Source organism: Branchiostoma belcheri, unplaced genomic scaffold, assembly GCF_001625305.1.
Source record: "Branchiostoma belcheri isolate BF01 breed outbred unplaced genomic scaffold, Haploidv18h27 scaffold2, whole genome shotgun sequence".
Lineage (NCBI taxonomy): Eukaryota > Metazoa > Chordata > Leptocardii > Amphioxiformes > Branchiostomatidae > Branchiostoma > Branchiostoma belcheri.
The window spans coordinates 9,236,589-9,253,947 of NW_017803490.1; the positions used below are offsets into that span (position 1 = coordinate 9,236,589).

General features: G+C 43.7%; 2 protein-coding genes across 2 annotated transcripts; one reads left to right on the forward strand and one right to left on the reverse strand.

Moving 5' to 3' along the window:
• Window positions 1–444: 444 nt before the first annotated feature.
• Window positions 445–8,656, forward strand: LOC109468530 (tripartite motif-containing protein 3-like). The gene is given in 5 exon segments (XM_019766773.1): window positions 445–2,681; window positions 2,683–2,917; window positions 5,272–5,692; window positions 6,530–6,537; window positions 6,794–8,656. Coding segments are annotated over 5 exon segments (4,161 nt in total). The 5' UTR covers window positions 445–1,047.
• Window positions 8,657–9,197: 541 nt separating this feature from the next.
• Window positions 9,198–16,917, reverse strand: LOC109468854 (60S ribosomal protein L4-like). The gene is made up of 9 exons (XM_019767216.1): window positions 16,817–16,917; window positions 16,038–16,215; window positions 15,304–15,549; window positions 14,115–14,239; window positions 13,072–13,201; window positions 12,434–12,590; window positions 11,337–11,420; window positions 10,647–10,809; window positions 9,198–9,392 (listed from the first exon to the last, which is right to left on the reverse strand). The coding sequence occupies exons 1-9, from the start codon at window positions 16,817–16,819 to the stop codon at window positions 9,300–9,302; spliced, it is 1,179 nt and encodes a 392-aa protein (XP_019622775.1). The 5' UTR covers window positions 16,820–16,917; the 3' UTR covers window positions 9,198–9,299.
• Window positions 16,918–17,359: the final 442 nt, after the last annotated feature.

Consider the following 17,359-nt stretch of genomic DNA (forward strand, 5'->3'; position numbering starts at 1 on the left):
GCGGGTACGGAACCCAGTTTACCAAACGTGCAGGTTTTACGGGTCCTTCAAGTCTCACGCGACGTGGAAGTCGCAGTCAAGGACAAGGATGTGGAAGGAAAAGTGGAAGAAACAGAAGAAGACATCGGCATGGCTCAAGACGTCGAAAAGAAAGTGGAAGAAACAGAAGAACCCACTGGTATAGACATATTCGAGGATGTGGAAGTGGCAGCCAAGATCGAAGAAGACAAGACGGAGATGGAAGACGTGAGAGAAGGCATCGGCATGGCTGAAGACGTAGAAAAGAAAGTGGAAGAAACGGGAGAAGACACCCAGATGGACAAAGATGTCGAAAAGACAATAGGAGAACTGGAAGAAAGGAGGGAGCTTGAAGAAACTGAAGAAGACACCAGCATTGCTGAAGTCGTCCTAAAGGAAATAAGAGAGATGGAAGAAAGGAAAGAAGACAATGGCATAGCTAAAGACGTCCTAAAGGACATGAAAGAGATGGAATTCGAAGAAAGGCAAGTAGACACCGACATGGATGAAAACGTCGAAAAGGAAAAGAGGGGGCTGGAAGACACGAAAGAAGACATTGCTGGAGATCTTAAGTGTGAAAACCAGTAAATCGCGCCTCAGCACTAAAAAGACACCAGTCCTTCTGCAGAGAAAAGTTTACCGGAGGTCTGCAACAGTGTACATGTACTTATCAATACTTGAATTCAGACATATCATAAAACTGTTTTTCTGTAACGCTCTGGCATGCAGATAGAAACACCATTATATCTTAAACACTATAGTTCATTGTCTGGTAAACTCAATGAATTGTTAGTTTTCCATGGTATTAGGATAAGTGCCTAAATGGATACAGTTCTTTTTGTTGGCTTTACAATGTACGAGTCAGAGTCAACGAAAGAAGCTAGTGAAGCGTGATTTAACAAATACAGGACACCTTTTCAAAGACAAGCTTGAGTAACACTAAAGGTGTTGACCAAGGAGCCAACAAAAGCACCTGCTGCCATTCATGTGTGTGAAAGCAGAACTCGTATCTTAAAGAGAACTGACGCCATGGCACCACAAGACGGAAAGACAACAATCATGGCGGCTGCACCGTCTAGTCTGGGGACACAAATCCGCGAAGAACTGTCCTGCAGCATCTGCCTGGAGCTGTTCACCAGGCCCAAGGTGCTGCCCTGTCAGCACACCTTCTGTCAGGACTGTCTACAGAACCTTGCAGGGAGAGAAGGGGCCTTCCAGTGCCCGAACTGTCGCCAGCAAGTTGAGGTGCCACCCGAGGGGGTTTCGGAGTTTCCTGACAACTACATGGTCACTAGTTTGTGTGACAGTCTCCAAAAACATGAAACTCTGTCAGAAGAAACGATGGAAACACAGGGACAAGCTCAGCCTGGAAACGAGTGCAGCGTCCACCCCACTGAAGACGTCAAACTCTACTGTAAACAGTGTCAGGTGCCCTTATGTGTGGATTGTTATGTACAATGCCATAATGGGCATCCTACTATGAGCATTAAAAAGGCTTTACAGGAAAGAGAAGCATTGATTGCTGAGGGGAAACGTATCTTCGAGAACTACTTGAGCTTCCTCCGAGCTCTGACAGACGACGAGAAAACCCTGGACGATCAGAAACAACGGACTGACAGCAAAATCGAGGCGGCCTACCAACAAGCCTGTGATCAAACCCTTCAGAAACTAACACATGAAAGAGACCGTCTGTTGTCTGAAGTTGAGACGAACCACAGGCAAAACAAGGGAGCCGTACAGAGCCAAAGAGATTCCCTCATGACTGATGTGACTCAACTGTCTTCTGTCTGTGATGAGACAGAGAGGAACATGGCTAGAGAAGGTGGGCAGTTTCTTAGCCGGGAGTCCAAACTAGCGGAGGTCGTAGGTAAGTTTAGAGAAAAAACGGTGCCAAGCCCAGTACAAACCAATCCTGCTGTCTTCCTGCCAACCGAGAACTTTACCTGTACACTGGGTAAGGTAACTGTTCCAGGTATAATAACATCTATTGGTGCTGCCACAGCGGCCATGGGTCATCACCATGGTAACCCTAGACACACTGTGTCATCAATTCAGAGGTTGGCGTTTGGTATGGAAGGTTTCGCACCAGGTTACTTCATCAGGCCTTACGGAGTGACAGTGTCAGACGAGGGGGAGATCTTCGTGGCAGATCATGGAAATGGGAGAATCCAAGTCTTCACCCTGCAGGCAATGTTTGTGAGACAGTTCCCAACAGTTGTGTCTAGTGGAGAGAAGATGAATCCAGATAATGTGGCCCTGGACGGGGAGGGGAACCTGTGGGTGGTGGGCATGGGGTGTGCGGTGGGGAGTGTGGTGGGGAGGGCTTTGAGGAAGGCGGTAGGGTTAGGCCGGGGCGATCGCCAGTTTGTTGTGCAGTACGACCAACAGGGCAGCGTGCTGAGGCAGATTAAGCTAAAGAAGACAAAGTGGAACAGAGGAGTTGCCGTGGACACCAGGAGGAACCACATCCTTGTTACAGAAATCACTGGAAACAGGGACAACACTCATGGTAAAGTATTGGTGTTCAGGCCGGATGGAACACTTGTGAGAACTGTGGGTCAGCAGCAGGGGATGAAGTACCCATGGTACATCACTGTGGACGGGGAAGGGAACATTCTTGTGTCAGACTGTTGGAATGACTGTGTCTATGTGTACAACGAGGACCCAGTTTGGAGGTAAGGGAAATGGTGAAGGTCAGCTGAACATTCCTCGTGGCATCTGTACAGACAGGGCAGGGAACATCATCGTGGCAGACAGTTGGAACTGTCGTGTGGAGATGTTTGACACAACAGGCAGATTCATCAAACACATTGCTACAGATGAATACATTGACTATCCACGTGCAGTTGCCATGGCACCACAGGGACAGATGGTGGTCACTTTTGAAAACAAAGTCACTATTTTCAAACAAAGCGACTGTGGATAGAACATTTAACAATACAAATGTATAGCCTCATGTTAGAAATGATAATTTTGTATTGCGAAAATGGCAAAACATTTTTGTAGCATATTAGATATGTATATTTACATTATTGACTGATATTTGAAAGGAGGAAAATCATTGTGCGGATTGACTATATTTTCGCCTTGGAGAAATAAAGAACTGTTTGATGACCTATCAAGTGTGTGAAAGTCATTATGTACATAGTTTTGCATATTAGAACATTTGTACGTAAGACGAACCGAGAAATATGATAGGCGAGCTGTTTGAAAATAAAGAAAAACATAAGAGATATAAAGCAGCAAAGGATAGTAATGAACCGTCCCTACCTGTACTTACCCGACCAGTGTTTGACCCCCCCCCCTCCCCGTAGTCTCAGCATCAGTTATTAGGTGGAGTTTTTAATGTATTTGCAAAGGATGCTAATGTCCACATCTCGATCCCTAGTAATGAAACGTCCCTACCTGTACTTACCTCGGTCTCAGTTATTAGGTGGAGTTTTTCATGTATTTGTAATCCTGGATGCTAATGTTCACATGACCATTGCCTCTATTGTTAACATCTGCATGATTAAAACAGTCAGCTTGTGTTGACTGTTATGTGGCCTATGGTGGCATACCCCTCTTCTATACTTATGCAGAACTTCTAGCGGTCGCGCTTTTGAGGCTATGTTGACATGACTCTTCTGCTCCTCGTGTTTACCTTCCCCATGTGATCCCACCTGTACCTTTAATGAACCGTTCCTACCTGTAGTTACCTGGACCTACTCATGGCCCCTAATGAACCCAATACTAACGAACCTCCCCAGTTAGTTTTAGTCAGTTGGTGCCAGTTATTAGGTGGAGCTTTTTTTATGTATTTGCAATATTGGAGGCTAATGTCCACCTATATAAGACCTTGTAACATCGTGTCGCCCAGTTACACCTCAGGGATATTGCACAATCAGGAGTGTTGTCACTTTGAGGCTTTGAGGCGGAACTGCCACATCATTGAAGCAGGAAACAAAAACAATCATGGCGGCTGCACCGTCTAGTTTGGGGACACAAATCCGTGAAGAACTGTCCTGCAGCATCTGCCTGGAGCTGTTCACCAGGCCCAAGGTGCTGCCCTGTCAGCACACCTTCTGTCAGGACTGTCTACAGGACCATGCAGGGAGGGGAGGGACCTTCCAGTGCCCAAACTGTCGCCAACAAGTCAGGCTGCCGAGCCAAGGGGTCGCTGGTTTGCCCGACAGCCAAATTGTGGCAAATTTATGTGAGAGGCTGCAAAATCAGGCAACAATGTCAGAGGAAACAAGGGAGCAACCCCAGTCTGGAAACAGGTGCAGTTTTCACCCATCTGAAGAAGTCAGGCTCTACTGTAAACAGTGTAAAGTGCCAGTTTGCAATGAGTGTTTCGAAGAAAGCCATGATGAACATCCTACAATGAGCCTCAAAAAAGCCATCCAACAGCACAGAGGTCCGGTCCAGGCCTTGATCACTGAGGGGAGGGGCATCTTGGAGACCTACTGTAGCTTCGTCAGAGGTCTGAGGGTGGAAGAGAAAATTCTAGACGACCAGAAACAACAGACGGACAATGAAATCGAGGCGGCCTACAGAGAAGCCTGTGATAAAATGACCGAGGAAAGAGACCGTTTGTTGTCTGAAGTTGAGACGAACCACAGGCAAGACAAGGGAACCGTGCAGAGCCAAAGAGACGCAGTCGCCGAACTGTCTTCTGCCTGTGATGGGGCGGAGCGCGATATGGCTAGACAAGGTGGGCAGTTTCTCAGGCATGAATCCAAACTAGCGGAGGTCGTAGTGAAGTTTAGAGAAAAAACAGTGCCAAGTCCAGTAAAGACCCACCCTGCTGTCTTCCAGCCAACCGAGAACTTCACCTGTACACTGGGTGAGGTAACTATTCCAGGTATAACAGCATCTACTGGTAACCATGTAGCACCCATACTGAGGTTGACATTTGGTGGAGAAGGTTCACAACCAGGTCAGTTCAACAATCCTTTTGGAGTTACAGTGTCAGAAGAGGGGGAGATATTCGTGTCGGATTATCAAAATTCAAGAATCCAAGTCTTCACCCTGCAGGGAACAGTTGTTCGCCATTTCCCAGTCGTGTCAGATGACCCAACAGGTGTGGCCCTAGACGGGGAGGGGAACCTGTGGGTGGTGAGCTTGGATGTTGCTGTGCAATACAACAAACAGGGCAGGGTGCTGAGGAAGTTTGACCTACACGAGAGAATTATGTGGCACAGAGGAGTTGCCGTGGACACCAGGAGGAACCACATCCTCATCACACCATACACAAGAGATGGGGACAACCACGTTTTGGTGTTCAGTCCAGATGGAACACTTGTGGGAACTGTGGGTCAGCAGCAGGGGATGGGGCGCCCACAAAACATCACTGTGGACGGGGAAGGGAACATTCTTATGTCAGACTGTGAGAATCACTGTGTCTATGTGTACAACGAGGACGAGCAGTTTCTGTTCCAGTTTGGAGGCAGGGGAAGAGGTGAAGGTCAGCTAAAGCAACCCTTTGGTATCTGTACAGACAGGGCAGGGAACATCATCGTGGCAGACTGGGGAAACCGTCGTGTGGAGATGTTTGACAAGACAGGAAAATTCCTAAGACACATCACTACGCATATCAACGAGCCATGTGGTGTTACAATTGCACCACAGGGACAGCTGGTGGTGACTGATTTTCAAGATAACACAGTCACTATTTTAAAAAATATTGACTGTGGATAGAACAGTCACCAATACTGTTCAGTACAAAATAGAAATTCATTGACTATCACTTTTGTGCCATACAATAAGTGACATTAACTTTCTATTCAAGACATCTTTCTGTTGTCAGAAGTATTAAGTTCATATTGTAACTTTTGACAACCTTGTACATGTACATCATACACCTGTATTATGTGTAGCCTATTGCTCCAATCACCTACAGTGTATTTGCATAGCATACTAGTATATATGTTGTCTCTGGAACCTTAGCCGTACTGGAAACTATCAATAGGTTTCCACCACGGCACGGGTTGACAGTTGTCGTGCACAGGTTAGTCCTAATTTTAATTTATAGTTATACTATTCCTTGTGTGATTCTAAGGCCATTTTTATCTACCCCCTGTATTTTCTTTCTTTCTGTGGGGGTCACAGCTACATTGAATTCTTAGCATTTGAGTTTTTGAGATTGATGTGTTTGATTTTTTCAATAAAACAACAGTACCTTGTACAGTGCCCAAGACATCTTTCTTTCATTGATGCAAACTACATGTAGAAACACAGAAGACATTGTTGCCAAACTCAAACCACTTTTTTGTCCAAGCAAACAATTAAAGAAAGACTACAAAGTGTACCACCAAACATGGCAAAAACAACTGTAAAACATTGTGAGCTGAAACCTTACATCTACTTGGAGAATACACAGAAGACATTAATTAATCCCAAACTTACGCCACGTTATTCTGTCCAGAAGTTCCTCTTTGGCTGCCCAACAAAAGTATAAAGTGTACTAAGCATTGTCTAAAACACTGAATAAATCTCTGTATAATATACACTTTGACTGCGCATTCAGGCAATTCTGTAATATATTCCTGTCCCTTTCAACAGTCATTAGCTACTATATATGGCGTCCATCAGTAGTACACAATCAAGTTCAGCGAATTAATGACGAAATAAACTGGTCAGTAACTAAAATCCTCTACAGCTGACTGGCGTTATATCATGTTGTGTCGAAGTTAGGAACTCGATCTGTGTAGCCAAGAAGCCAACACAAACACCTGCTATTCATAGGTGTGAAAGGAGAACTCGTATCTTTGAACTGACGTCATGACCCCAGAAGGGGAAAAGTCAACAAAAGGACAACAAAATGGCGGCTGCACCTGCTAGTTTGGGGGAGCAAATCCGTGAAGAACTGTCCTGCAGCATCTGCCTGGAGCTGTTCACCAGGCCCAAGGTGCTGCCCTGTCAGCACACCTTCTGCCAGGACTGTCTACAGGACCATGCAAGCAGGCGCACGCCCTTCCAGTGCCCAAACTGTCGCAAGCAAGTCAAGCTGCCGAGGCAGGGGGTCACTGGTTTGCCTGACAATCGCATTGTGGCCAACATGTGTGAGAGGTTTCAACAACAAGCTACACTGTCAATAGAAACAAGCGACCAACCCCAGTCTGGAAACAGGTGCAGTTTTCACCCATCTGAAGAAGTCAGGCAGTACTGTAAACAGTGTGAAATGCCGGTTTGCAGTAAGTGTTTCGAAGAAAACCATGACGAACATCCTACAATGAGTCTCAGAAAAGCCATCCAACAGCACAGAGGTCCGGTCCAGGCCTTGATCACTGAGGGGAGGGGCATCTTGGAGACCTACTGTAGCTTCATCAGAAGTCTGAGGGAGAAAGAGAAAACCCTGGACGATCAGAAACAACAGATGGTCAGCGAAATCGAGGAGACCTACAGGCATGCCTGCGAGCAAGTCCTTCAGAAGCTGATCGAGGAAAAAGACCGTCTGTTGTCTGAAGTTGAGACGACGCACAGACAAAACAAGGGAGCCGTACAGAGCCAAAGAGACGCAGTTTTGGCTGATGTCGCTGAACTGTCTTCTGTCTGTGATGGGGCGGAGCAGGACATGGCTAGAGAAGGTGGGCAGTTTCTGAGTCATGAATCCAAACTTGAGGAAGTCGTAGGAGCGTTCAGAGACAAGTCAGTGCCAATTCCACTTCAAACCCACCCAGCTGTCTTCGAGCCTACTGAGAGCTTTACCTGCACACTGGGAAAGGTAACTGTTCCAGGTGCAACTGCAGAAAGCGGTGCCACAGCGGTCATGGGTCATCACCATGGTAACCAAACCCACAATGTGGCGCCCTTGACATTTGGTGGTCAAGGTTCAGAACCAGATCAGTTCGACGGGCCTTTAGGAGTGACAGTGTCAGAAGAGGGGGAGATCTTCGTGGCAGATAATGATAATTCAAGAATCCAAGTCTTCTCCCTGCAGGGAACATTTGTCAGACAGTTCCCAACAGGCGTGTCATATGAGGAGATAGACGAGATGTTTGACATCTACCCCGAAGACGTGGCCCTGGATGGGGAGGGAAACCTTTGGATGGTGGGGAAAACGGTGGATGGTGATGGGTTAGCTATGCAGTACAACAAACAGGGCAGAATGCTGAGGAACTTTGACCTACAGGACACAGTGTGGTACAGAGGAGTTGCCGTGGACACCAGGAGGAACCACATCCTCATCACACAGACCACAGGAGACAGGGACAACACTCATGGTGAAGTTTTGGTGTTCAGGCCAGATGGAACACTTGTGAGAACTGTGGGTCAGCAGCAGGGGATGAAGTGCCCACATTGCATCACTGTGGACGGGGAGGAGAACATTCTTGTGTCAGACTTTGAGAATCACTGTGTCTATGTGTACAAGGAGGACGGACAGTTTCTGTTCAAGTTTGGAGGTGGGGGAAGAGGTGAAGGTCGGCTGATCAATCCCAATGGCATCTGTACAGACAGGGCAGGGAACATCATCGTGGCAGACTATGGAAACGGTCGTGTTGAGATGTTTGACAAGACAGGAAAATTCATCAAACACATCACTACTGGCGTGTCACGCCCATGGGCTGTTGCCATGGCAACACAGGGACAGCTGGTGGTCACTAATACTGTGGATAACAGTGTCACTATTTTCAAACATGGCGACTGTTTATAGAAGTTACCAATTATGTTCAGTACATGACGGGGATTTCATTGACAATCACTTTTATGCCATACAACTTTACAACATGGAAGTGAAATTAATTTTCTACTCTGACACCTTTCCTGTGTTGTCAGATGTATAAAGTTCATCTTATAACTTTATAACTTGTACGTGTGCATCATACACCTGTATTATTATGTGGCAGAATGTTTCCCCAATCAAATACTTGCATAGAATATGTATCTTGCCTCTGGGCCCTTAGCAATAGTAGAAACTTGCACTAGGTTTCCACCACGGCATGGGTCGAGACACAACTACAATTGTCCTGCAAATGTTACTATTCAATATGTACTTCCAGGGCAATCTTTTTTCTATCCAATGTATTTTGCTTCCATCCATCTATCCAATCCTCAACCATCTACCCTGCATGCACTCACTCACTCACTCATTTCATTTCTTCACTTGTTCGGAGAACAAGAAACAGCAAAAACAACACATTTTCCTTCTTGGAAGGTAAACATTAAGAAGAAACAATAACCAAGACCAGGTGAAATTCATGTATATTTTTGTGATTTATTTTGAAGATGACGACATGTCCTATTCAGACAGCTGTCCTCTTGGATGCACTTCAGTGCTGAGGTGCTAGGGGGAGCTGCTACTTCTTGCCCTTGCCTTTAGCGGCAGGCTTCCCCGCAGCTTTGCCCTTGGCCTTGCCCTTCGCCTTGGCTGCTGGCTTCTCAGTCACGATCTGGAAAAGAAAATGTGAAATTTTAGTTCAGGATACAAAATATTTGTCAAGCCTGCATCTAAACATAAAATGGCACTCACAATGTATTATAATGTAAAAACTTTGGGATGTAAAAAAGTTTGTTCTTTTTTTAGTCTGGATTCAAAATATTTGAGAAGTCTGTATTCAAACACTTGATGTACAAGTATCTTTATATGTATCATAATGTAAAAACATTGTATTTTGGGGTGTAGAATGTTTTCTTTCTTAGTTCTGTATTCAAAATATTTCTGAAGTGACTGAAGTCTGTACCTATACCAGCCATACTGATACAGACAAAGACTTATTGGGTTTCACTACATGTATTATTACATAAAAATTGTCATTATTTGTGATTTTGGATGCAATTTTAAATGTTTGACAACAGTGTAAATGTTTGATATCACAGTGAGCTTACTTTTTGCAGTTGAACAAGCATTTTGGATTGTCATTCAGTTTGCAGGTTTAAGTATCACAATTGTGAATGTCATTCACAGTTATTGTTATGTAATTTTTGGTGTGTGTTTTATTTCATTTAGTGTTTTCATGATCAGGATGAACATTTCATTGATGTTCAAAGTTTGACTTTTCAATAAAACAACAGCAACTTGTACTGCTCAACTTCAAACCTCACATTTTCTTTCACTACATACAATTAACACCAGCTCCAAGCACAGCATGAACTATCACCACACAGCAGACATCTATCGACCCCAAACTTATGCCGCGTTTCTTGTTTCCTCCTTGGCGGCCCAACTAAAGTGTACCAAACACAGCTTGAAGATTAGGATTGCAATTACACCACACAACAACCTAAACTTACGCCGCGCTTCTTGTTCAGAAGCTCCTTCTTGGCTGCCCAACTCAAGTGTACTAAACATTTGTGTTCTAAACACTGAGCATGACCTTAGACCTTTAGTTACATCAGCTTGCAGGTTACAGCTACACCACACAACAACCCAAACTTAACTTGTTCAGAAGTTCCTCCTTGGCTTATCAACTTCGAACCTTACACTTACTTTAGTAAGGAAGTGTACTAAGCATACTAATACCACACCAAGTATGACCTAGATCCTTGCATCCATTTGGAGATTACACCAAACTTACGCTGCGTTTCTTGTTCAGAAGTTTGTGTAACAATGTTTAGTGCAACATTTGGGTACTAAACACCGAGTATAAACTAGATCTTTACTTCAGCTTGATTACAGTTACACCACACAAGAAACCCAAACTTACGCCACGTTTCTTGTTCAGAAGTTCCTCCTTGGCGGCCCTGCGTTTCTCCTCGGTGAGGAGTGCCTGTCGCTTCATGGTCTTGGCGTACGGGTTCAGCTTTAGCATCGCTCGCAGGTTCCGCAGGGGGTTCTTCTTCTGTACAGCACGGACCTTGTGGTCACGCCTGGAAGAATATTATTTATTTGCTTATTTTTATTTGGTTTTCAGTATGTATTCTACAAAAGGGAAATGCATAGCACATCTACAGAATAAGGAAAACAATGGTCTAGGATCACAAAAATAACTTTTTACTGTTATCTGGTTTTTACAGTTTATTCTACAAAAAAAAAAAGCCATGGTACACATACAAATAAGTGGCACACATGTGTATCAACAATCAGGATATAATGAATGGTCTATAATCGACGGAGGCCTCATATAATCACAAACAATAAGAAGAAGCACTATCATTGTATCAATGTTAATCACAAAACAACAAAACTAGGATAGAGGCAAGGAATGAATGGTAAAGAAAGGAGTGAATGAGAAAAGATAGAGAAAATGAATGACTGAGAATGATACTGGATGGAGAGAAGGAATGAGAAAAGATGGAAGGAAGGAATGACTGATAGAATGACACTGGATGGAAGAAAGGAATGAGAAAAGATGAAGGGAGTGAATGAGAAAAGATAGAGGGAGTGAATGACTTACTTGGGAGCCCTGATGGCGCGCTGGATCTCTTCACTCTTCAGGAGACGCATCAAGTCCGTGTTCAGCATCTTCGGCATGGGGAGGCTGGGGGGACAACAAGGTACAACAATGTCTTTAGAACTCTGTATCTGTATAGCCCGTATAACCGCCTTTCAACAATGACAATGCCCCTACTGTACTTGGTGACGGCAACTGTATCTGTATCTGTTATCATTCTACACGCCTTCGGCATGGGGAGGCTGGGGAAACAACAAGGTATAACAATGTCTTAAGGAATCTGTATCTGTATAGCCGGTATAACCGCCTTTCGACAATGACAATGCCCCTAATGTACTCGGTGTTCAGCATCTTCGGCATGGGGAGGCTGGGGGGACAACAAGGTACAACAATGTCTTAAGGAATCTGTATCTGTATCCGTATAGCTGGTATAACCGCCTTTCGGCAATGACAATGCCCCTACTGAACTCGGTGTTCAGCATCTTTGGCATGGGGAGGCTGGGGAAACAACAAAGTACAACGTCTTAGGAATGTCTTACACTTTTGTTGCCTTAATAAGGTTGGACTGCGTGGAGACATGAGTCCAGGCTAACTGACTGCTAAAGGTACAACATGTTTGTCGAGTCAAATAGTTTAGCAAAAAGGTTGTTGAAGCAATTTTTTGGAACAATTTCTTGAGTTATCTGAGGACTGGGTTCAGAGGTTTGTTAACCGTCAGGAGTCAGGCTCTGTAGACGACAACTTTGTATCATCATCCCCAGTCTGGCACATTGCTACATGAATTACATAGAACCAGTCACATGTGGCAAACATACATTGCTACATTTGTTACATCACTTCACTTGTAACATAGAAACTTACAATTCTGGAGAATGTGACGCCACACACACACATACACATCATTTCTTGGTGCTGGGATTTCAGAAATATCAACAAACAACACAAAAAACTGAGACAGGTAGAAAAGTCCAGATTCGAGTTTTCCTCCCAGCCTACTTTCATAACATCCTCTTGCTAGACTTTTTCTTTGACGTAACAATATGTAACAATATGTCAGAAAAACAGTATTGTTGCATGTCCTTCAATAAGTCTCTACTCACTTGAAGTCCTTCTTGAGTGTGGAAGGTTTTCTCCAGGTCCCGTACAGGGCGTCCAGTTTCTGGATGGCGCTCTCTGTCCAGATGATGAAGCGGCCGACGTGACCGCCGGGAGCGATCTTCAGCAGGTTCAGTTTGTCAACAGGCAGAAGAGTAACTCCTGGGGAAGGGATGACAGAAAATCACTTAGTTACAAGATGCTGTTTAGTACTCTGTAAATTCATATACATGTACAAAAGAAAGAAAGTTGTACAGTTAAGATATAGATAGAAATAGCATAGTTTGCCTAATACTTATCTGTAACTAAAGTAATGCAAACTTCATTGTCATTGTCAGTATTAGGTGTGCACAGGGACACACAAACACATAAAAACAAACACACATGCACACACACACACAGGTTTAACACAAAGCACAATGCAAACCACAAGAAAGGGACAGACACTGTGAATCCTTACATTCATCTGTGTTGGTAGCTGTAATTTCCAACACAAGAATTTAGACTCCAAAATTTTCAACTGTACAATCTTGTACATGCACCAGACTCTTTTGCACAAGATATCAAAAAAGCCATCTACATCAGGGGTTTGCGAGCATTTGTCAATAAGATGGGGGGTGCCTCAGACTTCCTATTACCTCACCTGGAATATTCCTGAAGGCCCTGACAATGCCGTTGTCCTTGTCGTAAATAATACAAGGACCCCGCTTTTTCACAAACCGCCGATTCCTCATTTTTCCCTTGCCTGCGCGGATGCGCTTGCTGTTATAAACCTGCAAACAAACACAAAAACAATGAGTATACTCAACCTTCAGCCTTCTAACTTAATCTAAGGCAGCTATTTAGCACAAAATTTGCAAACTGGGTAAAGGGTAAGGCAACAGGATGGTTAAACTAATCATTAAGACTATCATGATCTTTCTTTTCTTTTTACATTTTTTTTTGTGGATCAGTCTACGCTTTAAAAAGTCACAGAAGTCAGAAACACGGACCATAGCGTAATCATCATGTCCACCATAGGTTGGATTTGTCGGTCGCTGACAAAAAGTAGTCGATGCTAGTTGAAATGTCTGACAGTTTTCAAAATCTATCCAGTTGCTTGTGTATCTCATTACCTAGATGTCTACCCATCATCGATGTAAATAAGGATGAAATTCGAATGGAAGCTCATCTGTGTTGGTAGAAGCCATACTTGCAAAGTTCAAGCTTTGTTCCAACACAAGAAAGGAACTGATCATAAATATTTGGTTGATTTTGGAGAGTGAGTGCATCACACATCTGACAAAGTTTGATAAGATTGAAAATTTATGATGAGTTCTCTTCTTGTGTTGGAACAAAGCTTGAACTTCACAACTAAAGATGAAATCCAACTTGTGGGTTTCCCTCTTAATTTCTATATTGTGTGATCTGTAGTTTTTTCCAGACCTTCTGAATGTCGTTCCAGGCCTTGAGTTTGCAGATCGAAAAGAATACAGATGAAGCTCAACTATTGAACTTTTCCTCCCAATGTCTACATTTTGGTATCTTATAAAATAAGCTTCTGTTTTTTCCAGACCTTCTGAATGTCGTTCTAGGCCTTGAGTTTCCGGATCAAAAAGAATACAAGTATTGAACTTTTCCTTCCAATGTCTATATTTTGTTATCTTGTAATATAATATAATAAGAAGCTTCTGTTTCCTTCCAGACCTTTTGAATGTCGTTCCAGGCCTTGAGTTTACGGAGCAGTTGAACAGCCTCCTTGGTTTTCTTCATCTCCTGAACCTTGTCTCCCACCACAAGGGGGACCTCAGGGATCTCCTCAATACGGTGACCTGGACAGGGAAAAATAAAACAGGATTACTTTTTAATTCTTCAACTAGGAGTTCTGATTAGCCATTTGCAACCTAGTATTTGCAGATGTTTTTTTCCAGGTTGTCGGTGAAATACAACTTTCTGGTGTGGTATCAAGACATCCTGTCATCATCTGAAAAACTTAACAAGTTTTCTATTTCTTCCCTTTCCTACTACTACTCTCTTTGTGAGGAACTAACAATTGGCTCCTCAATACGGTGACCTGGGCAGGGAAAACATGAACAGGGTTAATTCTTTATTCTTCCACTAGGATTTCTCAAATAGCCACCAGAATTTGCAGAAAGTATATTTCCACATTGCAGTTGAACATGTAACTTTCTGGGTGGTATTAAGAAAATCTGTAATCATCCAAGTTTTCTATTTCCTCCTTTTCCTACCCAAGTTTTATATTTCTTCCTTTTCCTAATACTTCTTTCTTTGTGAGGAGCTTACAAATGGTCTGTAATGGCAGCCATTTAAAAGGGGTCGTGTGGCGCAGTCGGTAGCGCGTTCGGCTCACACCCCAGAGGTTGTGGGTTCGAACCCTGCCCATGTCACCGATCTTGTGCCCTTGGGAAAGGCACTTTACACGACTTTCCTCACTTCACTCAGGTGAAAATGAGTACCTAGCTTCGGTTAGGGACGTCCCTCGGATAGGACGTTAAATGGAGGTCCCGTGTTTGGGGAGAGCCACACCCCATGCACGTTAAAGAACCCACCGCACTTATCGAAAAGAGTAGGGGATCTTCCCGGTGTGAGTGGTTCAAAACTTACAGTCCGGTCTTACGCAGCTTGTACATGTGCGCACATGTACAAAACTGGTGTGTTACGCCTGAAGGCGGTTTACCGGTTATGCGAAACAAACAAAATTCTGGTGACATAAGTACAACATTAACTGCTCCGTGTGTGTCGGTAAGACAAAATTTGGCACCACACACTCTAGAAAGGACTTCTCTTTTCAGGCCACACTTAGTTAGATTTAAATCTTCCTATGCCCAGTGGCACACCAGGCAAAGAGTAATGAAAATAAAACATCAGTACGTACCCTTTGCCATGACCAGTGCTGGCAGAGCTGAGGCAGACAGGGCACAGCAGATGGCGTAGCGACGCTGGTGGATGTTCACACGGCGGTGCCAGCGGCGCCAGGTCTTCGTCGGAGCGAACATGCGCCCGCCACGGCACATGTTCCCGAAGGCTCCCTGCCCGGACCGGTGGGTTCCGCCACCGCGAACACGCGGGATACGAGCCACGGCACGACCCGTGCCCCAGGACTCAGCACTCGTCTGGTGACCTGGGGTGAAACAGAACAAGAAACCAGTTTAGTTACAGTGCTTTGTGCAAATACACAAGTTGCACATAGTAAGACTTAGACTAAGACACGTTTTCTTTGTTGTTCAATCTATAGTCACAACTAGAGCTGTAAACTTTAGGTACTGGCCAAGACTTTAAATGTTGTCAAATCTTTGTTGCAATCCTTTAGATGTGTGTACAAGCACTTGAGTAATCAGTGAACGCTGTTTATCGTCATGTGTGTCAGAAACACGGACCAAAGCGTACTCATCATGTAAGTACTGTAGTTCTCTTCACACTATAATTGTCTTCTTCTTTAGATCACTTAATCTTTGTGTGTGAGGGAGTGAGTGATGGAGTGTGAGTGAGTGAGTGAGTGAGTGAGTGAGTGAGTGAGTGAGTGAGTGAGTGAGTGAGTGAGTGAGTGAGAGAGAATGATTGATTGACTGAATGAGTGAGTGAGTGAGTGAGCACATGAATAATACAGACCTGCGAGTTTGCTGACACAGTACGGCTGGCGGCTGTTCTTACGGACATTAGCGTGAACCGACTGGACGATGTCCGGCCGGATCGGAGCCTTCATCACCGCGGGCATCGTCACGGTAACGGCCGTGGACTCGCCCTTCTCATTGTGCACCGTGATCAACGGGCGCGCACACGGGTAAGACTGGGGAAAAAAGTAAAAAGGTTTTAAGTAAACTATGCATCTATGTTGTTTTAGTAGTTACTGTATCTTCTGAAGACAGTTTCAGATCTTTGATTCATAAATTATTGCAAGTTTCCAATAATATACATCGATAATTATAAAGAAAGCATACATGTGAGACAAATTATGTCTACGGTAAGGTTTTATATATATATGCAACTGATGTTGGATTTGATTTCTTTTTGGAACTTGGAAGTCCCATCCCATGTGTTGGATGGTTTCAGTAGGAATGGTAAGATTTAAACTGCAATCTCCCTTTCTTATTTGAAAAGTTTTGGTGAAAAGCTATGTTACGTTTAAAACGATATCCTACCAAAGCCAAAGTGGCATAAAAGACATTTTGACATAACTTCTTTGTGTTAAAAAATATTTCGCAAGACTTCGGATACAGGACTTTGCAGGCATGTTCAAAATGGCGGCGCCCATACATCGGGAAGTTTATACTTCAATTTTCGCCTTATATTTCACTTGACAACAAAGATTTTCACACAAACAATAACCTAACAGTCTTAAATTTCTAGAGAGTGTACTAAAATGTGGTTTTATTTCAGGGTTTTCCTACCATTTTGACCAATTCTTCGACGGCCACGTTCCAAAATGTGCAGCAATGGCCGCCACACGAGAAAAAGGAAGAGGGAGGTCAAGGGTTACGACTCATCACTTTCGCGGATTGATTCAAAAGTATTTATATTAAATTCTACAAATAAAAGTGATCTTTCAACCTTTTATGTATCTACACATGTCATATATATTTTTATAGTTGATTGTATTGGTACATTGTTCATGTGCTATCTTACAAAAGTCCTAAAAGAACTATTTTTAAAAGCGGAGAGACATAAAGAAGTAGTGACAAGTCCCAATAGTGGAGGGGTTTCCCTACTTTCCGTCCACGGGCTAGAACTTTTCAAAGTTTTCTCCAATATGACAACCAAATATACTGTTGTCTTCATATTTTACCACCCTCAAGAAAATTTAAGTCAAAATATGCTTTAAAGAAACAACAAAGGCTAGAAAACGGCTGTGTTTTTAATCATCAAATACTGAAACTTAGGCGAAACCATATGAAATGGGTGGTTTCTCCTACACATTTTAAAGTAAAGTTGAT